Here is a 23454-nt window from a genome sequence, read left to right on the forward strand (position 1 = left end):
GCCGTCCTCGGCTCGTCTTGTCTTGTCTCATCCGCCGCCATGCCCTCGGCGGCAGCGACACGACTCAAATACAAACAGCAGCAGTGCTACCCATATGAAACAGACGAGACACAATCACAAGCTTGCGCCGCCCTCCCCAAGGAGTACGTAGATGGCAGAGTGGCCCATTACTGGTGCATTGCATTTGCACGTTGTCCAATTCTCTCGCCGCCCATGTCTCGGATGCGGCGCCCGCATTCGCCGCGCCTCGAGGTCACAGGATCCATGGCTTCACACCCACACGCTGCACGCGCACGCGCACGTATAATACACACACACACACTCTCTCTCTCTCTCTCTCTCTCTCGCTCTTTTACCGTCTCATACGTACACACACACACACACACACACATGTATATTTGTACGGAGCTATGGGCGGAACCAACACGCTTTCCTCCTTCCCACACACACAGCTCCTGGCGGCGCTCCTGGCGGCAGCCCCCGGAGCGGCCGAACCTACGCGCATGAGCGGGCGGGCTGTGCGAGCAACGGTGCTTCCCCCCTCTGCCCGTTATCATACATCCGGGCTGATCAGGCTTGCGCGGGGGAGTGAGCTCATATGTGTGTGTGTGTGTATGGTGTCCACAGCTTCTTCGTATACCAGCCATCCACACACGGATCCACTCCGTATTGACTACTACCAGTAATGGTTCGTCCATCACACAGACACGTGCTGCTCCGGGTTTCTATGAAGCACTTTCCTAGCTCTCGTCCCTTCTCGGTCGGCGCGACGAACTCCTGCCGCCAGGGAGGCTGCTGCTGCTGCTGCTGCTGCGGCTGGGATGTGCACTACGCGCGCTGACGTGAGGCGACATGAGGCTGAGGTCCGCCTCGGTCTCTTTGCTCCATCGTTCCTCTTTGCTGCCCTCTTTCTTACCGAGGTTGCTCGCCCAACTCCACACGACACTCTATAGGCCATAGTGGCGAGGTCCTCGTTGTCGTCGTCATCGTCGACGATGAGGGCAGGGAGCGCGACTATGGAGACCATAGGTGGACTACGAAACTGCAAGACAGCAACAGAGAGAGGGGGAGATGGCCATCCATCGTGTCTTTCTTGCTCATGTCGTTCCCGTTCTTGAATCATCATCAATCCGACAAGTCACCTCGAGGAAGCCTCGTGCCTTGATTCCTCTTTCAATCCGTACTATTGAAAATTACTTGGTATCTATCTAGCACTGCCCGGCACCGGGTGCGCATGCCCTTCTGGTGAGCCTTTGCTATTAGAGTTTCTGGCCCGCGCGGCCCTCCATCCCTCCCGTCCGCCCGCCCGTCCATCCATCCATCCATCAACGCGCCGCAACGCAGAAGCCACCGTTTGTTCGCCTCGGTGCGTCCAGCTGATTTCCCCTCTCTCCCAAACGAGTCGTCATTACTTTATAGTTAGTTTAGCTACCTACCTAGAGAGTTTCCCCCCAAAGCCATTCCAAACAATCTTCCCCCCACTTTCAAAGTCCCGCCACACCAAACCGCACTACACCCACCCACCATCCACCCAACAAGCACTCACACTCACCACCCCACACACCCACTCACTCACTCACTCACTCACACGCACACATACACCAAGCCGGCGACTTAGTAGCCTTCGCATGAACCCCGAGGCTCAGCCTTCCTCGCCGCGCCAGCCTTGGCCGCCGGGGGGGGTCTGCTGCCTCCTGCAGGCTGCTACATCCGGACACATTTCGACGACGCGGCGGCGCCATGCATGTACCGTCTGCACCGGGGGTTTTTAGACGTGCCGCGTTCAGCGCTGCCGGGAAACGGTCGTGGAGTGTCAGACTTACCCTGCAACCACTCACTTACACGGAAATATGGGCGTCAAGTCTCGACATGCAGAGAAGCCATGATGAGCGTTTTGCAGCAACCCTCATCAGGCCATTATGAACATGCCATCTATCATTCAGTCATGTTTGTCTCATAAATAGCGATTCGGCTCCAGTGACTAGCTAGTCCAAGGGGCAAGAGCCGTGTGTGTTCAGGCGTAGATGCACAACACGATTGACAAAGTGACATCAGCAGCAGGAGAAATGGTTCACCAAACACTCAACACAACGCAAGTAACGCAGAGTTTGTCAATTTTAAAGAGCACAAAGCCTTTCCATGCACAGCATAGCACCAGCAAAAGAAACCACCTGCCTACCACGTCCTCCCCCCAGCTCCAGTCCAGCCGGTCCATCCGTCGTGTTTGCCGCCATTACCTGTGGAAAGTCCAGCCACAGCCATGCAAGCAAGGATACAGTGCAAAGTAACAAATACAAGAGGGAGGGGAAGAGAACAGAAGAACAAAACACATGGGCATCGGACAGTGATAGAGAGCCAGAGAGATAGAATGATGATGTGAAAACAATGAAAACAAACAAGGAAATCCTCCAACGCCACCCAATGCTATATGCGCGAGCTGCTAGTAAGATAGGTTGCGACAATATTATCCACCCAACACCAGTGAGCATGCAGAGCGCAAAGTAGCAGTGATCCAACCCATGATGCAGTGAAGCGGAATACAAGAATAGAAGAGTCAAGACAGAAAAGAAGAAGAGAGAAGGAAAGAAGCGCAGAATGCTTAGAGCCAGGACTATTCTGCGTCTGGCAGCACGAATCGCACCCTCTTCTTAGGCTTCGCAGCCGTCTTCTTTACCGCATCATCGCCCCCGCCCCCCTCGCTTCTCGCCATCTCCTCCTCCGTCTCCTCCTCGATGGACCACACGTCCGGGCTCGGCTCCCTCCACAGACGCCCCCCCGGCCGCGCCCTGGCCGACGCGCTGCGCTGCTGCCCGAACCGCGGGCGCGCCACGTGCGACCGACCCCGCAGAGGCGGCGGCGACGATGACGGGGACGCATACAGAGACAGAGACGGAGACGGGAGCGCGGGCGACGGGTACGACCACGCAGGGGACAGCAGCCCCCGCCCGGGTCGGGTGCTGCTGCTGAGCGGCGGGCGAAACAGGCCGCTGCGCGGAGGGGACGAGGGCCCGCCGGTGTGGGAGAGGACGGGGGGGCTCTGCGAGCGCAGCCGCAGCCCATCGATGCCAATGTTGCGCAGGGCGGCGAGGCGCGACGGCCCACCGGGCGAGAAGAAGTGTATGTAGTCCTCGTCCTCGTCGTCCTCGTCCGTCGTCAGCCCGTCCGAGTCCAGATCTGGGGACCCGGTGCGTCGGGGCTTGAACAGCTGGTTGCTGCTGCTGCTGTTGTTGCTGCGGAGCCCGCTGAGGCTCGAGGGGCTGACGCTGCGTACGGGCTCGCGCGGGTGTGCTGCATCCTCAATACCGGCGTCAAAGTCGAGGTCCTCGTCGGCCGTCATGTGTACGTCCATGTCATCGTCGTCTTCGGTGATGCCTGGGGGAGGCGGCGTGAGGAAGTATGTGAGTGGGTTATCGTCAATGTCCTCGAGCAGCGGACGAGGCTCATCGTCGTCGCGCCGCGGGCCGGAGGAGGCTCTCTTCTTGGAGCTGGACGAGGAGCCGAGGCGCACCAGGGTCGGCGGCCACGAGTCCCGGTGAGGCCAGACCTCGGGCTGGGTAGGCATATCGAAGATTTGCCAGCCTGTGGGTGTATGTGTGCGTGTCTGAAATCTCAAGGAAACGGTTTCGTAGTGCTCCCCGTAGCATACAAGGGGAAATGAGAACAGGAATATATACCCCGAGGCAGCGTGAGCGGCTCACACGGGGACAAGAGAGAGAAATAAACGGTATATAAGAGCGATGGACAAGGAAATCCTCGCCGGCCAGGCCGGCACGTATGACTGTCTCAGCGATGGACCTGCTCCAGCCTGAGGAAGCCACTTGTCAGAGTCGACATGGAAGCCTGGAGGGAAGACAAGACAGGGGGGGACCGGGGGGAGCGAGGCTGGCCGGGAGAGGTGGCTTGCCGGCGCCTTATATAACTGATTGCCTGCCTAGGACCATACCGACATGTGCATCTCATGTGGCCGCCCTCCCCCGGGGAGACAGAGTCACCGAACGTGAGTCCTGCGCCCTGTCCGGGGGGCAAAGGCGCGGGCAAGTAAACACCCCAGACACCGAGGACGCCGCCGCCGCGCCATCGAACGCGCAAGACGACGAAGGGGAAGTGTGCATGTCGCCTTTCCCCCGGTCACATCGGGCTCGGAAAAGAAGGGTGGCCTTGTGCCAAATACGGCCGCGGTGGTCATCCCCATCATCATCATCCGAATGGAGCCAGAGGCGTTCACGTGCAGGAGGGCCTATCAGGCGCAGAGAAGTCGAGGTGCTCGCGGGGTATCCGCCGCTAGCGTCGACGCCATGCGCGATCAATGGCAACACCCGTGGGCCGGCGACGCAGTCATTTGGCCTTGAGACGAGGGGCGTGAGAGGCAGGCCGGACGCAGCCTGCCCTTGATCTGCGAGGCTGAGGGACGGAGGCGGAGGCTGTGATTGGTGTGCCGCTGGTTCGTGATGGTGGTGATGGTGATGCTCCCGGTGGGTGATGGTGGTGGTGATGGTGGATACAAAACGAAACAATGAGGGTGCTAAACAAAGGCCGGCGCAGCGGCGTGGCGGCCGCATAAGCTGAATCCATGGCACCCGTAGTGGGACTCAACAGGCTGGGCTGCCGTCAGTTGGACCCCTCCAGGGCATCAAATGCTCGGTGCGGAGGACCCCTCGCCGTGGCGGGGGAGTCCGCAGCGGGAGCCAAGTGGGTGTCCAGGCCCCTCCCCCCCGCTGGCCACCGGGTTGGGACGGACGTTCCAGTGCCACCACACGCGGCCCACGGGGGAAGCTCCAGCTGCCTTGCGGCCCCTGCGCTGCCATAGCCTGCGTATTCCAGGTTGCCATCGATGATCGCACCATCCAGTTGGTATGCCCGTGGAATGGGGCAACTCGAGCGGCAGCAGCTCATCCCAACTCATGGAGGCCACTACATTAGTATGTAGTAGCACCACCACCACCACCACTACTGCTACGGCTACTTGGGGCGCTTGGGTACGTAGGTAGGTGAGTTCGTACCTGCCCGACGACCTCCACGGAACCCTAGGCGCCGCCTCACGCCTCCATTCCCTCCAGCGTGATCATCGGCCCGGCCATCAACAACTCCACGTCCCGGGCACATCATCGCCTCAACTCGTAAGCTAAGACAGCATCTATGAGCTACTAGGTATAGCTAGTAAGTTTATAGTAGTACTACCAACTACCACCACCCTCCCCTCCCTCCCGAGGCCACCACCGTCGTACTTTGCATCCATACGGCCATGGCCATCTGACTTACCCATGCATCACGGACCGCAAATTCGACGCGCCTGCCGCCCCCGCGCGGTGGGGAACAAACCCATGGTCGGCTACCTAGGCAGGTCATGCCGTGCCGTGCTCTAGTACGCACCCTGCTGCGACTGAGAAGTAAAAATCCCCATCCTGCTGCATGATCTGCATTTCGCTATCGAACCTTTTCCCGCCGCATCGGATCTTCTCTGCCGGAACGGAAGGAACCCCTTCGTCCGCCCATGCACGGTGCCTTGCATTGTTTGTCGCTCGGCCAGCCGCCCGCCGCCGAGCACCCCCCCAAAACAAACCAAACCCAGCCCAGCAGTCAAGTGGGCGGCGTCACACGCACTGGGTGAGGCCATCTTTATGTGCTATCCATATCCCCCCCCTTTTCCCCCTCCCTCCCAAAGCAGGCAACGCGCAAATTGTCCTTGGCCGTTTTGCCACCTCCCATGAGAACGCTGCTTGGCTCTGCCCTGCCCTGCTTCCCTGATTCCCCCGGCGGCGCGGGAGGCTTCCATCCGCAACAGCCCGCGCCAAGCGGTGTAGCCGCTCACTGGTCGTGTGTGCGCGTGTGGGTGGTGTCGAGCACGGCCCGTCAGCTGCCCGGGCCAAGCCGCATAGCCAAACCTTGTACGAAGTAGGTGGTAGTAGAAGTACCAATCCCGCAGCAAAAGACGTCACCGCCTCGCCCGGCAGGGATGCAGATACGGGCAAGGGAAGATAAAGAGGCCATGTGTGAGTGGCTTGCTGATGAGGACATGCCTGGCGACGGGGCTGCCGCAGCTGAATGGACTATCGAACAGCGGGCCGTATATGGCGAGCGAGCCTTGACGCACCTCGACGGCTGCGCAGCCTCGTGCTGGAAGGCTGACGAATGAAGCAAGCCGTCCGTTTGGCAGGAGCAGCCTCGCACAGCGACATGGCCCTCCTCCCTGCCCGATATATTGAGTTTTGGCAGTGCTGAGCTCCTCGTCAAAAGCATGGATGGCCCTCATCCTGGCTGTGCCGCCGTCGCCTGCAAACCGCATCAAGTCATAATGTACTTCGTATACGTGTCCAGCCGGAGGCTAACAATCACGGCAGATGCGCTTTTGTCTGGTGCCTTCTGGCGAAGCGAAGCTCGTCCAGCCCATCGTCGCGTGCGGTCTTCACCCACCGAAATGGGCCCCCTTGTCGTGCTGCTGCGACGCTCCATGTTCCGCAGGTGAGTACAGCTCGACGTCACCAAGAGCCGCCCGTGCCGTACCATCAACAGTACGTTATTAGTAGTCTGAAGCCCCCCACCCCGGGGTCCCGGCGCGTGTGGCCCAACGACGACGGGCCTGTCTCGGACCGGCGCTCATGGTGTCTGGCCGGTGCTACCCAGCGCGACGAAGCTAGTTGGTTGTTGGGCGAGATGACGCCGGGGCATGGGACCGCACCGCATCTCTCGGCGTGCGTGCATCCAATCCCCCGCCCGTCGCAGACGGCCGCCGTCGAGGCCAAGACTTTCGTTGTCGTCTGATGCTGCCTCGACTGAGTTACTGCTTGCCAACGTCTATCTACTGCACTCGGCTCCACTACGAGGGGCCGACTCCGACAAAGGCAGGCGTCAGTAATAGGTGGTAGTATTTGTGTGCCAAGCGGCCCAAGCCAAGCATCACTCGAGACGGCTACTACCCACGTTTCGAGTTAGCTGCTCCATTGCCTCAACTACCGCCTACCGCTGGCTGCCGTGCGGGAATAACTCGTGCGTAGTTGGCATGTAGTTCAAAATGGGGTACAGACATCAAAATGTCCTCACGACATTGTCAGGCGCCGTGGGAGGCCGCTCCGGCCGGTGAACCGTGCTGCGTATACTGTACGTGCTTGCGGCGCCGGGCCTCGGATCCGGATCCAGCAGTCGTCGGTACAGCTGCATCTCAAGCATCAAACCTAGTCACTCCACTGGCCGCCGCCGCCGTCCACACGATGACTGGAGCCGCCGCCGCCGCGAGAACCTCTGTGGAGCGGCACGCGGGAGGAAACGGATCGGGTCAGGAGGCGGCGCCCGCCCGCTGGGCAGCGACGCCATGAAGCCATTTCCCACACAGCCCAGAAAGTTAGAACCATCCGTGTCCACTGTCAAACAAAACTGGACACGACGGGGTCGACACGAGCCGAGCAAGATTAAAATGGACAGCGGCGGGCGACGCGACGATCCCCGTCTCCATCAGAATCCTCCCCTTTTTTTCTTCGCTTCGGGAGAACGTTAACATCCAACCCACCTTTTGGCAAGGTGTGAGGCCATGCTGCCTGCGCTGCCTGCGGTAGCCGATGGTGGGAGCCGCTGCCTCCAGCCCGTCTTTCAGCAGTCCCGGTTGGGCTGCTCCAGCTGCTGCTGAGCCGCCTGTGTGCCGCCGCCGCCGCCCACCACCAGGGCTCGCACCCGCCGGCCCATGTCGCCGCGCACTGCCTTTGCCGCGCGCCGGCGTCAAGCACGCTCCTCTCTCGAGTTCCGCCTCCTCCTCCTCTCCGCATTCCTCTTCTGCCTCGTTCTCTCCTGGTGCAGCAGCACCTACAGCCAACGTTCAAGCATCCCTCGCGACCCGCCGCCGCATACACGCATCCGTACGCACCCTCTCCCGCAAGCCGCCGACCGAATGAGAGTCCAGCTCGCCGACAGGTCCGCCGACCAGGAGGTCCTTGTGTCGCCCGACAGCCCGACCATGGCCCTGCGCCTCGTCACCTTCAACATTCGCTACGCCACCAAGCCTGGCGAGCGCGCAGGTGGCGAGCGGCCCTGGAGCGTCCGCTGCCCTCGCCTGGGCGCCCAGCTGCGCTTCATCACTGCCGGCCACGAGAGCCCATTCATCTGCCTCCAGGAGGCCCTGCACCACCAAATCGGCGACGTCCAGGATCAGCTCGGCCCCCAGTGGGCGCACATCGGCCGTGGCCGCGGCGAGGGCGAGACCGATGGCGAATTCTCCCCCGTCTTCTACCGCGCCGACGTCTGGAAGTGCCTCCGCAACGAGACGCGCTGGCTCAGCCCTACGCCCGAGAAGCCCTCCCGTGGCTGGGATGCCGCCCTGAACCGCATCGTCACCATGGGCGAGTTTGCCCACCGCGAAACCGGCACACGCGCCATCGTCATGAGCACCCACTTCGACCACATGGGCGTCAAGGCACGTACAAACAGCGCAAAGCTGCTCATCAAGTTCGCCAGGGAGTGGGCCGAAGCCGCCCACAGCCCGCCGTCCGTTGTCCTTGTTGGCGGCGACTTCAATTCGTCGCCCCACGAGGAGGCTTACCAGGTCATGACGGCGCGAGGATCCGGGATGCTCGACGTGGCCGATCTTGTGCCCGAGGAGCGCCGGTACGGGAATCATCTCACCTACACAAGCTTCGGCGAGCCCAGCGAAACGCCCAGCCGTATCGACTTTCTCTTTATCCAGGATCCGCATACTGCCCGGGTCGACACGTTTGGCGTCTTATCCAATAGCTTCGACGACCAGATTCGCGTCTCGGATCACCGCGCCGTTGTCGCCGACTTCACCATCAAGGCTTATTAGCTCCCGTCGCGCCGCCCGGCGTGGGTCCCGGCTGTGTCTTCGGCTGCCGAGTCGGACATCTCCCGGCCGTGTTCAGCCGTGGGAGCTTCGGGTGCTCCGAGCTGGGACGGCCTGGCCCTTGTATCTGTTCGGCCCAGGCTTTGTGGCCGACAGCATGAGGCGACCCTGTCATGGCTGAGCCGTGCAACGGCCTTGACCCAGATCCGATCTACGCCGAGCTGGAGGCATGTTCGATCTCAGCTGGACGCCACGGCAAGCAGGCGCTGCGTGCAAGTTCGCCCGACTGCGCTCGTGATTAATGCCGCAGACAACTGGTTCACGTCCTACCGGCATTATCCATGTAGGAACCCAACATTATTATCGCCCACGATAACCACGGATCGTGTGGCCATCGTTGCTCGCCTCCCCGCATCCGTGTGAGCCTCCCCGTCATTGGCAGGCCGGCTAGCGCGTTGCGTCTGCCAGCCGCGCCGAGTGCGCAATCGCCCCAGAGAGGGGTTGTTGCAAAAAGGCGGTGTGGGCACCCCAATCGCCATGGGGAGATGGGAGACGATGTGAAGCTGTTTGTACTTGCTTTGACTCGATTGTCACTTGGTTATCATCACTGCCATGGATAGGCTCCTTCCGTGGGAGCACGGAGATGCTCGTCGCGACAACGGCGGGTGGTCCTGAGATGTGAGACAGGGTGCGAGCGCCAACGAACTGTTGGACTTTTGGCTGCGGGATGCTACCTCGCCTGCTGCGTTGCTACAGATCACCTGGTCATCCGTTGCCAGCAACGTATCCGCGTCGCTTACATCCGACGTCTTGCCTTGCCTGGCTGATCGTCGCGACCCCTCTTTGGCTGCTGGTTCGTTGCAAGGTTCGGCCCCGATCTCATGCTGTCATTGCTTGCATCGACGACGAGACTGCCTTGTGGCTCGACGTGGACTGCATATGGTCTGGATGGACGCTATAGGATATGCATCTGTCCTGATGGACGGATAAGAGACCATCTGAATAGACGTGCTTGGATGACAACAACGCTCTGCGCAGAGCTAAAGCAGCGTCTGCTGCAAGCCACACGCTGCCATTCCACTCGTACCAGTCGCCCCGTGGCTTGGCCAACACATGTCCAGGCCTGCAGCGAGATGATGCTATCCAGAAGTTTTCAACGGCTCCCGCGACTGCGTAACTCGTGTCTCCTGCTCCATACCCACCCCCATACGGCGGTAGTAGGTAGTAAGAGGTAGGAGCGCATGCGTCAAGTCGGGGGCGACATTGCAGGCCGTTGCACAGTCTCTCTCCAATCAGTCGACGGAGACAGACCGAATTTGACAGTCGCACGACGAGCGGCGAGAGATCTGTGTCGCAGCGGCGCGGTATGGGCGGCGTGACTGGGGATGGTGGTGGTGGTGGTAGTAGTAGTGATGATGCGCCATGTCGTGGTAGTGGTGAGTGCACGGCGGTGGCTATCGAGATGTCCTCACCAAAGGGCCGGAGCAACAGATTTACAGGCGCCCCATTGTCCTGGTCAGATCGTGTGCGGGAAGGATCCTTGCTGGCCGTCGCTGGTGGAGGGCTGGCCCCACGGTACGATTGGACGTGAGGTCGGGGACGTTGAGACACTTCATGCGGCCCTCATGGCGATGATGCCATGCAAGGGATGACATGACGGGTACGGGTACGAGCTCAAGTGGCTCAAGGAGCAGAGGCCGTTTCGAGGAGATCTGACGACCAACGCAGATTCTCGTCCTCACCTATTGACTTGGGGCCGTCGTCGTCCTGGTGACAGACTGCAGCGTCTCGGCGAGTCATCGCGAGAGAGTTTCGACGATGAAACACCATGACACCAGTACTCTCTGTTCTCGCGTGTGCGGGATCCTCCCGGAGCATCGGGATCCCGCCCAACAACAGCCGGGAGGGTCGCACCCACTCCGCCCGAACAACTTATATCCATTACAAGTGGAGGCAAAAAGCTTGATCACAGCGTGGTACGCACGCATGTATGTATGCGTCTCCATCAGCGGCTGAGGTCGAGGTGGACCTCCTTCGTCCTCAAACCCAGCCTGACCTCGACTTCATTCGTTGCCCTGGGGTGTGTGAGGCCCGACTGGTCACTCGGAGCATGACGGGAAGCGTGGTGCCCTATAAGCGAGCCCGAGGGCGGCCCATGCATGAAGAGCTCGTCGTCGACTGGGCTGGGGGCGTCCATGACGATAACCACTGGCCAGCTTCTTCGTCTGGCTCCCTATCAGATGCCAGAAACGTCCTCACCGTCCCCGCTCGCTGGCATCGGCGTGGGTTGCGAAAAGATTTTTTCTGGCCACGCTCGTCCATTTGCCCTTGGAGCTGCCCATGCCGGACCATCGCTGTGATGTCGGTTTTTGTGAGTCAGTGGCCTGGCTGGTGGGCGAGAATAGGATCCCAGCGCAGTGGCCAGTCTTGGTACCCGACAGCCGCCACTTGGGTTCCGACTGCTCGGGCATGAAGGGGGTTAAAAAAAAAACGAAGGCGAGGTCCCTTACTAACAGCGGGAAATTGCCCCCAAGGTGCGAGAGCGCCAGGCCCGTTCTCGCGCGTGTCTGTACAAGTAGGGTTAGAGCAGGGCACAGGATGGGGCAGATGTCTCGACTGAAGCGGTTGCGGCTGCTGCTGGGTCTAACCAGTCCCTGGTCGCCCGGCAGTCCTCGCTTCGTAGCACGGCGTCCGTGAAGCTACAGGGGCATGACGACATGCCGCCAACGGCCCGCCGCGCGAAGCAGTGTCTCGTGCTGGCCAAGGGCCGCAGCATCGGAACCCAATCTGTGAACATCCAGGCTTATAGTCCAGCTCGACCTCCTCCTGCTTGCTTGGCGCCCTGTGGCGACAAGGTCTGACAGCGAGAGCCTACATCGAGCTCGAGAAAGACGCGGCGCGATGCTGCAGTGGAAACGCGAGACGAGACGACGAGTTGGGGTTGTGGATGCTCCACAGTTGGGCGCTGGTGCTTGTGCCGTCGTTCGTGAGGTGAGTACAGGCACGTATGTAGGGCGACGGCAGCCGAACTGCCTGGAAACAGCGCAGCTGGGCCGGCAGCCTCTCCCTCATGAGAGCACCCCGTGTTGGCATGGGTGGTTCGAGTCATTCTTGACTCTGGGACTGGCCACTGCCGCTGTGTCGGGTGCGGTGTATAAGACGCTGCAAGAGGTGAGCTTCCACTCTAGAGCTAGTCATTTCATGCTGGTCAATCAGGCATGGGACACCCCAGGCCACTTGCGCTCGTTGTTGGCGGTTTTGGATGGCCATCCAGCACCAGCCTGGATTCTCGGTCGTGTGCCCGAATTGCATCGTGGGAGCACGCAACATGTCCGTCTTGTCCGCCGCATTGCGTCGTTCGCCCTTGACTGCTTCTGAGACACGTCCTTTTCATCACCTACTATGAAGGTCTGCTGGAGGTGGTGCTGTGTCCTGGCAAGGACATCCGGCAGCGGCCACTGATGACGAGCATGGCCACGAGCGTAACACGGCGCGAGGGTGCCATGACTCCTTGGGGGCGTCCGCGGATGTCGGGTCATGTTTTGCGCGTACTGGTCGCTCGTCCAACCTCGATGCCGCCGTGGAATGCCCACGTCGGGGCCGCCATTGCGTGAGCTGGCGGGCCGTCGACGGGCATCTTGTCAGTATGAGCGGGCAGGCGGGCGCACTAAGGCCCCCCCCCCCCCCCCCGACAGCCTAAGGGTGCCATCTCGCTCGCCCTACCCGTCGACCTACCTTATGGCTGGTGTGGACGTACGTACGTTGCGCTCCAGGATGGTGGACAGCTGGCGTTTTCGTGAAAAGGGAGGGAGGGCGTGGCAGAGATTGGAAATGGGTGGATGGGAATGCCGGCGCGGCGCTGAGCTGCCGCTGCGTCAGTCGCCAGTCGGTGTCGACTAATAAAACCTCGCCGATGCCACAGCGGCCACGGAGCACGTCTTTACCTGTTCCATCAAAGAGCGTTGCCCATCTTCCCGTTTCGAGCAGCCAGGCGTGCCAGCCCGTCGTCCGTCACCGTCGCCCGCCTGTGGTATGCCCGCGCCATCCAGGTTGCCGCTGCTGCCTCTGGCATCTCCTCTTTCCACTCGAGCATCGGGTTTTTCCATTTGTCGCCGCCGCCGCCACGTCCCAGCGCCAGGGTTACGATCTGGAGTACTCAAGCATCGACGACGACGGGGACGACGGCCGTGAGAGCCTCGACTCAACCCAACCCGACTCGCCGTATCACGGCAGCGACCGATTTGGGGCGTCTTCTCGAATCGACATCATTTGATTCTCAGCCCCAAGCTCGCCTCATAGTCCGAATTCCCCCTCCCCCCTCCCTCCCCCCTTCCGCTCCACCCCCGCTGGTGGTTCCTTCCTTTCTCTTCCCCCCACAACAGGCACTTGGCAATTGTAAGTGGGTGGCACCCGATCCGACATCAACGAGCAGCAGCAACAGCCAGCAGTGCTCCTGCCTGGACGGAAGGGATCCACCGCCAAACCACCCACTGGACCCGTGGACCGCTGGACCTCCATCCAGGCCCCACTCGGCACCCGACTCGCCTAATTTATAGCACCAGACGTACCCCCGCCCACTGTCTTGACCTCTCCACCGCCCAAAAAAAACCGCCTCTTGTCGTACACCGACATCGAGGGCCTTCGCTGTTTCCTCCTCTCTGCCGGATATCCGCCTCGGTGCGGCACATCCATAGCTCCGACGAGAATTTCTTTTCATTGCCTCCGAGTGGCTTCCAGGCAGGCCGCTGGTCACCCCCACGCCGGGGCACAACCCACCATGTCCAACAGCTCCAAGAGGAGCGCGAGGGTCGCACACGTCGAGGATGCCCGGGAGGACGACTCCAACAGCTCCCTCGAGGGGATTGAAAGCACCCGCAGGTATGCCGTCTCTGAGGCTCCTGGCAAGGAGCGCCCCAACACCGGCAAATCACGCGCCGATAAGCGACCGCCCGTTTCGAGGTCCCCGTCGTCCTCCGCCGGCGCAGGTCTAATGGACGAGTCGTCCGACTCTACGGCCCGCTCCTCCGAGAGGGCACCAGACTCGAGACGGCGATCCGCGAGGAGGGACACAATCGATCCAGATGGTCGAGATCAATACCGTGAGGAGAGGAGGCGAGAGCGGCGGGCCAAGGAGGAAGAGGCCGACAGACGAGCCAAGGCGGCCGCTGTTGCTGCCAAAGAGCGAGAGGCAAAGGCACGTCAGAAAACCAGGCCACCTGGCCCAAAGCACTCGGCCACGCAACCCGTCGTCCAGCAACCCGGGTACATGAGAGGTCGCGTCGAGGACCCAGCATTCTATGGCGTGAAGCAGCCTGCCTCTTCAGGTGGCCGACCTCGAGCCAAGACACGGCCGGCAACCTTCTACGCAGGCCAACCCGCTGGACCCCAGATGATGCCGCCCGGCGGCTTTCGTCCCGGAGCGGGCCATCCGCCGCCTTTTCCGGTTGGAAGCTTCCCGCCGCCTCCTCCCATGTGGTCAGGCGCCGCAGGTTCGCCAGGCGGCTTTGGACCACCACCACCCTCGCCGGCTGGGCCACCTCCAGCTGCCTACTTTGACCAGCACAGCCACTTGAAACAGCGCTTCGATCCGCGTCCCTCGTCCGCCATGGGATACCAGCGGCCGCCGCAGGCATTGGAATATCATCATGACGACTACGCCGACGAAACGGCCCCACGAGTTAGTCGGCGGCCATCCCGTTCCAAAAAGCTCGATGAAGATTCCAGACGGATGCCACCGCCAAGCTATATCCCACCCCGGCCTCAGTCGGCGATGCCGCCACCCACGACGCCGTTTCGACCTCCGCCTCATCGGCCCCCTTCGCGACAGACTCACTCTCGGCCACCGCCTTCGAACAGGAGGTCGCTGGGCTTTGAAGAACCCGTCTACCACGACCCTGAGTACTACGATGACGACGATGACGACGATGGTGGGCTGTTCCAGATTTCGCCCAACGCATCGTATGACCAGCGTCGAGCCGTCGTTCCTCGTGCGAGGCGTGCGTCTATGGTGTACGACCAGGCCGATTACGAGATCGTCCCGGCTGGAAATCGCACTCGTCGTTCGTCCATGTATACTCCTGGCGGATTGGCCTCGGGAGGGGCGAGTCTCGGGAATAGCAAGCTGAGCGCGGCGAAGAAGTACCAGGACGAGGTTAGCGGCGGGTCACAGATGCCACTGACGGCCGAGACGCTCCGGAAAGTGATGAAGCGAGGCGGCGTGCCAAGTAGCCGATCGACACGCAGCAGCGACAGCCGAGACGACAGCGAATACAAGCGCAGCAACACGACTGGACTCACGCAATCGTCGTACGGCGGCAATGAGGAAATCACTATCAAGGTCCCTGGCAACACTGTTGTGCGATTTCAAGGCGCTGAGATCGAATGCAGCCACGAAGGCGGCGAGATTACCTGGTCAAGTCGTCCGACGGGCTCGCGGGCCGGGAGTGATAGGGCCAGCACCATCTATCAACAGCTCGAGGACTCGATGGCGCTCGAGGACTCGCGTAGCCGCATGGAACGCAAGGCTTTGCCGCATCGGCCCCGTGCGCCGAGTCAAGCAGACTCGCATAGCCGCGGTTATGGACCGCCACATGCCCCTTATGACCCGTACGCTCACGGAAACGTATTCTGATGACCCGGACGAAGAATGACGAATTTTGACGATTACGAGACTCTTCTCGACTCACGACACTCATCACGGTTGGCGACGACTATTATGGAAGCGAGCGTTGCAGTTTTCCTTGGCTCCCTTTTTATTTGCTCTTTTCATCTTGTTTTCTTTCCTTTCTCTGCAGTGAACGGCATTGCTGTCACGGTTGTCGACGCTGCGCTTCGACCCGTGGTGTGCTGTTGGCTCTAATCCCCGTGCTTCTGCTTGCGGTGACATGCGTTCTTCGCAAAGGACGGCATGGAAAAGTTTGATACCCAAAAGGCAGCATGAGGGAATCTTTGCGTTTCTCGGCTGCTCTCATGTCAGTCTGTTGACTATGATTTGGTATGTTGTTTGAATAATGAATGGCGAGATGGGGCAGATTGGAAGCGTGTATGCGCAGAGAGGGCGTTCAAGGCATTGTTTGCCAGCATCGAACATTCGGACGCTCAACTTGTCCGGACGCATCGACATGGTCTGCGTTACAAGGCCGTGCAGGCTGCGGCCTCGGCAGTCACGACAGCAAGTTGTTTCTGAGTCGCTCAACACCCCAAGGCGATATAGACTGTACGGGCAATGGGGGTTCGCGCCCCCGCACTCTCTATGCCCTGCGGGGGTAGTTTACTTGCAATGGCATGCCATCTACTTGATTCTTTGCTGGCGGGACTATAGATTTGATTTGTTTTGGGTAGGCTACCATGCATGCCCGGGATGCGCGGCGAAGATGAATGCGGGAACAAGGCGGACTGCTGTATGGAGTATAATGTATTCTGTCTGTCTGTAGATGGCATACCATTTGAGAAGGCAGGGCAGACGGCAAGCTGAGAAATGATTGAATGATGCGATGCAGGACGCGATGCAATGATCGCCGCGACGTGTTGAGCGCTCACAGGCGTTAGTGGCGCAGCCCTGGCGAGCATGGCTGATCACGCGGCGCCGTGCCTTGAGTCCCAGGCCAGGATCCCTCGACCAGGTCAGAGGTCACGACGGGTACGTGCAAGCAAAAAGTGAAGCGGATGGAGGGGTCATTTGGAGTTGTGAAAGCGGGGCCGGGGGGGTGGTGGTAAAGCGGATACTTTGGCGTCCTGGGGGCGTGCATGGACCAGGGGTGTGGCGCAACACGGGCGTGGTTGTCGGGCCAGCGGGGCTTGTTTACTTGGTTGCGTCACCACCTACGCGGGACTGTGGCGATCACTGGCGGGAAATCGGTTGAGTGCTGTGCCAGTGGTACTAGTAGGCCGCCGCCTGAATTGATCTGGTGTCCAGCAGCGAACCTGGTTGTAGCCACAGACGTTGCCCAACCTCGCACCTGCACCCTGGGCGGACCCCCAGCCACACCATTTGTGCCACCGTTTCTGGGGGAACAAAACTGCCCTGCCACCTGCCTGCCATCTCGCTGCACGCAATCGTGCTCGTTCTTCTTCGTCACGCATTTTAGACCCGGCGACAGTCACCACAGAAGTCAAAAACCACACGTCTCGGCACGAAGACAGCACTCATTCCTCCATCGGCGCCGGCCTTTTCTTCCTGAGCCGGGCGCGGCAGCCTCGCCCTGACAGCACCCGCGGTTGGGGTGCGACATCGAGCATCACCTTGAGCTGCGAGACAGGCCGCATTCCAACGCCAGCATGGCGCCCACCATCGCCCACGCTCTCCGGAGCATCATTGCCAGTGGGCCGACTGCTGGCAGTCTCGGCGGAGAAGACGGTCCCCTGGCCGAGGCCAGCAGGCTCCTGCTCGCGCGGTCGGCTAAGGAGTCGACGGACCCTTCACACGGCGTGCTCGACCCGCACGATATCAGCAACGTGGGCTTCTTCGTGCTCTTCGCACTCATCGGCGTGGGCTTTGTTGCGACGGGCATCTGGTTTTTCTTCTGGGCCAAGAACGGTGGATTCCACTTCAAGCAGACGGATTGGGACGACTACAAATCGACAGTGCTGCGGCGCAAGGGCCCCAACGGAACGCTGCTCTCGGGGGCAACGCCATCGACGAACCTGGGCGGCGGCAGCGTGTACAAGGACGTGGCCGACGACGACGGCACCACGGTGGTGACGGAGACGACGTACCTGAGCGGCATCACGGCGGGGGCGAGCGACATTGTAGCACGTCAGAAGCGCGAGGAGAAGCGCAAGGACAAGCACAGACGCAAGCAGCAGCGCGAGTCCAAGGAGAAGGAGAAGGAGAAGAAGAAGGCGAAGCAGCAGAAGGGGCGGCACGTGGGGGACAACGGGGTGACGGACGAGATGGCAGAGAAGGAGGCACGCGACCACCTGCGCAGCTACCGGCACGAGCGGCCGGCGCGGGTAGGCGGGCTCAACAAGGAGTCGGAAGGCTCGACGTGGGACGGGTCGACAAACCCAACCGAGTCGACGGCATCGACGGAGCTGCTGTCGAACCGGCAGACGACGCCGACCACGACGCCGACCAAGAAGACGGCGCCGATCCGCAAGGTGTACTCGACGGCGGACCGCAACACGGCGCGCGAGGCGGAGCGGATTCGCAGCGAGGCCCGGCGCCTGCGCGAGGAGAGCCGCAACCGCACGACGGCACGCCGCGACTTTAGCTACAATCGCGAGAGCGCCGCGAGCGAAAGCCTGCTCGAGTCGGCGGCAGCGGGAAGCAGCGACCTAGGCACCAAGAGTTACCACCACCCGATGCCAGAGCTGCGCGAGCGGGAGCGAGAGCGGAGCGGCAGGGACAGAGAGAGGGAGAGGGAGGAGCGCCGGGCGAGACGGGGCGGATATCGGCGCGGCCGAGGCGATGATGACTTGTAGGTGACTGTGTGCATGTTTTGTAACGGCTTGCAAGGGGCGAGACAAGGGCAGCAGCAAAGGGCAGAGCGGAAATGGGCATGGGACATGGAGGCGGCCTCGACCACCGCCTGCGCGTGCAACACCACCAAATTGAGAAGGGGGGAGGAAATGAAGCATGTAGATATATGTCATGAGAATGAAAGCCAGCAGTTTTTTTCCTGGACAATTTTTTTTTGTGCTTTTGTACCACAAGGGGCTTGTAGCACCACAAGAGCTTTCATATCACGGAGACGTCGGACGTTTTCCATGTGAGACGTGGCGGCGGCGGCGCAGGACACGGGGGAGGGCAGGGTGCACAAACGGTCGCGGGAACTTGTAGCTTGTTTCCACGCAGGGACGGTAAGGAAGTACACACGTACGAAGCACCGGTTTTCGGCTCGTTTGCGGTGCATGACACGAGCATCTTTTTGCCTTGCCAGGACGGCAGTGTCATTGTCATCCATGCCACCTGCTATGAACCTACCCTTGCTGTTGCTACTGCTGCTGCTGCAGCTGTTCCACCGTACCCATGTACCTTAACGTACCAACTAATTCAGTGCGTAGTACCTTGGTAGGTTCGATCGGCAAGGGCCGAATTTCGACTCGACTCAGTTGGAACTCGGATGGAGGAGCCGCGTCAGGGCTGTTTCAAGGGCGGGCGGGCGGGCTGGTGGAAAATGAGCAGGTGCATAGAGAGTCTGCTGCCCCTGCGATGAGTGCCCTGATGATTATGAGGAGGAGGGGGCGCAAAGTGCAGTCTGTACTTTATACTCGTTGGTGTGGCCGTGGTCGTGAGCCCTCGTGCTGTAAAACAGGTTTGAATGAAGCAATCACATAGTTACATGCCTCGTGCGTACGTGATTGTGCTGGCACTTCAACGCTTGTGCTCTTTCAGGCCATTGGAAACTACCAAGCTTGCTTACACACCCACCTGCCACGCACACCAGCAGAGCACAGCCAGCAGTGGTGTATGTAATGTATACTGTAGGTGAGTATGCGAGTAATGCCTGAGTTAGTAATACCTACCTAACTACTTTGCCTGTAGAGATGGCTACTGCCCTCACCACGCCTTTAGTGCTGCCCTATATTCCAACCTTAACCTTAAAATGCCTATTTGTTGAGCAGTCATCGATGCATCTGCCGCCGCCGCTGCTGCTGCTGATGTTTCAGCAGGTTGCAGCGAGGCGGCGGTGATAGACAGGCACCGACGCATCCGCATTCTGCCACGGCTGGTGCTGCCACAAGTCACTCCTTCGTGGCGTCCACCATCACTCCACTGCATCGTCATCGTCGACCGGGGTCCCGGTAGTAGTAGTAGCAGTACATGTCCTGCCCCGCCGCACCATTAGTCCTCGCGCAGGGCATACCTGCTATTGCACTAACAGCTAGGGTCGCAGGCCTGCGTACTCGTGCCCCCCAAGCAGAGGCGCGGCATCAGTGGATCCACGATTTTCTGTCCCGCGGCGGGCTCCAGCGGGCACCTCAGTGATGCCCCAGGTGGAGTGCCCGCTCGCTCCAGGCGGTGGGCGGGCCACTGGCGGTGCCTGCAGGTGACGCAGCACTCAGCAACGCAGGTCAGCACCGCACTACTACCTCAGCTAGGCCTCTCTCCCCATCTCTACTGACTGGCTTTAGGGCGTTAGACTTGGTTTAGTTGAGTCTGTCTGCTGTCTGGCGCCTGCCTGCCTCGTGCCCGCTTTCCTCGTCGTGTCGTCGTCTCACTCACTCCTCAATCCTCCTCCGCCTCCTCCTCCCTCGCCCAACAGCCCATCCCATTCCATCATCTCCTCGCATTCGCCCTCTCTCTCTCTCTCTCCCTCCCCTACCCTTCCGACCACGACCGACACGGCTGCTACGCCCCTCGCCATATCCCTTCCCTTTCTGCCCCTGGGCTCACGCTCTTTTTTTTGCTGCCCTGCCTTCCCGGCGACGACCAAAACCGACCGAGGGTGGGCTTCAGCTGCCCTCCCGCTATTGGCCGCCTGTCGCATCCCGCGCCTCGCCGGGGCTCCCGACCGACGACGACGACGACGACAAAACTACGTGGCGAAGCTTTCGAGCCATCCATTTCCCTCATCTGCATCGCCGCTCTTCCCCTCGTCGCGACTGCGCTGCCCTTCGCGCAACGCACACACGCCGCCCGACCGCGCTGCATTTCTACCCCATCGATAGCCGCCCATCGCTCTAGACGCCTGCAGCGATAAGCGCCAAGCCGCTCCCGTCGCGGCGGTGACGCCACGCACTCCACCAGACCATCACCACTATAGAACCAAGGACAGAATTCGAGCCCGCCGCAACAACCGCATTGATTTCGAGCCCTGCCTTGCCCGACGACGGCGCCACCGTCATGGCTGCCCCGTCGTCCGCCTTCACCGGCATCATCATTGGCCTCGTGTCGTCGTTTGGCTCCATCATCCTCATCGCCCTCGTCGTCTTCATCTTCTGGGCTTCGGGATGCGCTGGCTCCGGTCGCATCCTGCTGGACCGCTTCGGCAGGCCCGGCGAGTATGACGACGAGCAGGCGTTTGCCCGGGAGGAGGCGGAGGCGCTCGAGACCATGGATGACATGGCTCGAACAGAGTACCTCCGCGCAAAGGGTATTTCTTTCCCGTCCATTCTGCTTGCGCCCAAGAGGGATTTTGCTGACGTGACCATCTAGCCTTCGTCACTGCCAACCCTCCCGAGTCCGTGCAGACCGACATCTCGCTGTCACAGTACCTCGCCATACAGGAAAAGGGCGTCTCGGCTTGGGAGTTTGAGCCTGAGCTAGAGATTGCCAACTGCTTCGTCGAGGCCCGCACCGAGATTGAGTTCTTCGACTCAGAATGCACCGTCATGTGCAACCTGCCCGTGCCCAAACAAAACGACGTCTACTACTGGGAGGCCAAGGTCTACGAGAAGCCCGAAAACACCTTGCTCGCCATCGGCATGGCGACGAAGCCGTATCCACTGTTTCGGCTACCCGGTGAGTAGCCACGTTTCCCGGAGAACATTTAGGGCCCATGCTGACGACGTTCAGGCTACCACAAGTACTCAGTCGCGTACCACTCTGATGGCTCTCGCCACTACAACCAGCCCTTCGGCAAGACCCCCTACGGTCCAAATCTCGTCCAAGGCGACGTCATTGGCGTCGGCTACCGGCCCAGGACCGGTGCCATTTTCTTCACCCGCAACGGCAAGCGCCTCGAAGAGGTCGTACACGGGCTCAAGGCCCAAAACTTCTTTCCCGCGGTAGGGGCGAACGGCCCGGCCGTCGTGCACGTCAACCTCGGGCAGTCAGGCTTCGTCTTCATCGAAGCCAACGTCAAGAAGTGGGGTTTGGCACCTGTCACCGGCAGCCTCGCGCCGCCGCCGCCCTACGGCTCAGAGCAGGGTAGTATACTGCTCGAGACGGGCACCAAGGACGGCGTCGCTCCGGGCCTCGGCCGCCCGCATGGACAGTCAATCAGCGGCTCGCCCTACCACGTTCAACCCGGCGGCAGCCATCTCAACGCTCAGCACGGCCGCACCCGCAGCGGCAATTTCAGAGTTCTCCCTCCCACGAGCCCGGGCCCCATCCGGAGCCCGACGGACATTTCTCTGGCGCAGCTGGTGCCCAATGATGACAACGGCGAGCCGAGCGGCAGTGGCATTGTGCATCAGCAGGAGGAGCACCCCGGCAACCCGCTGCACCTGCATTTAGAGGATGCGACGAACCCGCCACCGGACTACGCGAGCCCAACGCATTCGGAGGAGGGCGGTAGTCGGAGGAGTAGCAGCGACGAGGACGCGCCGCTGATACGCGTGGTGAACCGCAACCGGGGGGACTCGTCGGCGACGGTGGTTCCCGTGCACAGCATGCCGCCACACCCACACCCTCCGGTCCCGAGCTACAGCGACGCCGTCCGTGACGGAGCTGGCCGTCACCGACAGGAAAGCCCCGACACGAGCTCGACGGACAGCAGCAGCAGCAACGGCGATTCTGAGTCCAGCTGATGCAGAACATGGTTCTCAAACCGCCCACATCTGAGTGTCGAGCTCTCGTCATGGCGGTGACGGGTGAAAAAGTCGGGTCGGAGGCAAAGTCTTTACCAAGGAAAACGGACACAGCAGTGTCTTGCGATGGCGCTTCGGAGTTTTGTATAGCATCAGGATCAGCAGCAGCACTGTTCATTAGCACGAACGAGCACCTACACGTATGCCACCTGGACAACAACCTGTATTTCTTTTTTGCCGCTTGCTTAGAATACCTGCTGTATGGATGAAGGGAGTCGGGCAGGATGGAGTTGAGAGGTGGGCGATACCCCATTATTGCCTGACGAGAATGCACTCGCTTTGATTGCGCGGAGCCAACTGTTTGTTTCGGGAGCGCAACTGCATGGGGCGGATGGCCGGCATTGCATGCGGCGGCTGAATATGTCTGTTGATGTCAAGTTATCGAGCCGCGTGAACAAGGGGAGCACGTTGAGCCGTAAATGAGTGCCTGCCCAAAGCTTCAGTGACAATAACGAAGATGTGACGTGACGATGGAGTGTGGTGTTGCTCCCGGGCTTGCATCCCGGGTCCGCCGGGAGGGCCCGCGTGCCCGGTGCCGGAGCGGCCGGGCCATCTGGTGCAAGGCGGGCCCGACTCGGAAGGTGACACCAAACCGACGGACCTTGTGCTGTCTGCCTTGTGAGTCTCCTGTTCGCCTTACTGCCACGCATAAACTGTGCAAGCACGAGGGCGCAACGAGCCGAGTCGAGTCGAGTCAAGGCGCGGGCGCTGCCCCCGCTGTCGTACGTACTAACGTACGTACCCGTTGCGCCCTTTTATGATCACCGGTGCCTTGTCTGAGACGAAGCCCGCGCCGCAGCGCGCGGGCCAAGCAAGAGAGGGAGAACAGTCCGCCCCGCGGCCGGAGCCCGTGGAGCGGGCCAGGACGCACACGGGCGGCGCGTCGCGTCACGGCAGCACAGCACCGCCGCCGCACGGGGCTGGGGTGTACAAGGGAAGGGAGGGGGCTTGGGATAGTTGTTGGTAACACGGAACTAAACCTCCTGGATAGGTGCGTGTGCTCTCCCATCTGGACGGACGGTGGTGATTTCAAGCCGAGGTCTTCCATGGATATGAGGAGAGGGGGGGCCGGCGGGCCGGCGGATGTCAGGTCGCGTATACAGCTCAGGAGGACCACAACAAAGGCATCCTTCGCGCTCGGATGCTGGGGCTTCGGTCCGCAGCCATGCTATTTGCGCGTGGCCATGCGAACATGC

At 60.9% G+C, this 23454-nt stretch overlaps 5 protein-coding genes across 5 annotated transcripts; 4 read left to right on the forward strand and 1 right to left on the reverse strand.

Annotated features, from left to right (window-relative positions):
- Positions 1-2611: 2611 nt before the first annotated feature.
- JDV02_008277 (uncharacterized protein) lies at positions 2612-3562 on the reverse strand (the record flags this gene model as incomplete). The annotated part of the gene is made up of 1 exon (XM_047989861.1): positions 2612-3562. One exon carries the CDS (start codon positions 3560-3562, stop codon positions 2612-2614), a length of 951 nt encoding a protein of 316 aa, XP_047845866.1.
- A 4110-nt stretch (positions 3563-7672) lies between these two features.
- On the forward strand, positions 7673-8785 carry JDV02_008278 (uncharacterized protein; the record flags this gene model as incomplete). The annotated part of the gene is made up of 1 exon (XM_047989862.1): positions 7673-8785. One exon carries the CDS (start codon positions 7673-7675, stop codon positions 8783-8785), a length of 1113 nt encoding a protein of 370 aa, XP_047845867.1.
- A 4774-nt stretch (positions 8786-13559) lies between these two features.
- JDV02_008279 (uncharacterized protein) lies at positions 13560-15413 on the forward strand (the record flags this gene model as incomplete). The annotated part of the gene is made up of 1 exon (XM_047989863.1): positions 13560-15413. One exon carries the CDS (start codon positions 13560-13562, stop codon positions 15411-15413), a length of 1854 nt encoding a protein of 617 aa, XP_047845868.1.
- A 1646-nt stretch (positions 15414-17059) lies between these two features.
- Positions 17060-18205, forward strand: JDV02_008280 (uncharacterized protein; the record flags this gene model as incomplete). The annotated part of the gene is made up of 1 exon (XM_047989864.1): positions 17060-18205. The coding sequence occupies one exon, from the start codon at positions 17060-17062 to the stop codon at positions 18203-18205; it is 1146 nt and encodes a 381-aa protein (XP_047845869.1).
- Positions 18206-19885: 1680 nt separating this feature from the next.
- Positions 19886-22685, forward strand: ssh4. Its single transcript, XM_047989865.1, has 3 exons — positions 19886-20820; positions 20883-21188; positions 21243-22685. The coding sequence occupies exons 1-3, from the start codon at positions 20571-20573 to the stop codon at positions 22196-22198; spliced, it is 1512 nt and encodes a 503-aa protein (XP_047845870.1). The 5' UTR covers positions 19886-20570; the 3' UTR covers positions 22199-22685.
- The last annotated feature ends 769 nt before the right edge of the window (positions 22686-23454 follow it).

Source organism: Purpureocillium takamizusanense, chromosome 8, assembly GCF_022605165.1.
Source record: "Purpureocillium takamizusanense chromosome 8, complete sequence".
Taxonomy (NCBI): domain Eukaryota; kingdom Fungi; phylum Ascomycota; class Sordariomycetes; order Hypocreales; family Ophiocordycipitaceae; genus Purpureocillium; species Purpureocillium takamizusanense.

Excerpts from the sequence above, each read along its gene's own strand:
- ssh4 (XM_047989865.1), top strand. The coding sequence starts at position 20,571 with ATGGCTGCCCCGTCGTCCGCCTTCACCGGCATCATCATTGGCCTCGTG. Across the intron at positions 20,821-20,882 it reads AGAGTACCTCCGCGCAAAGG|CCTTCGTCACTGCCAACCCT; the intron begins GTATTTCTTTCC and ends GTGACCATCTAG. Across the intron at positions 21,189-21,242 it reads TCCACTGTTTCGGCTACCCG|GCTACCACAAGTACTCAGTC; the intron begins GTGAGTAGCCAC and ends GACGACGTTCAG.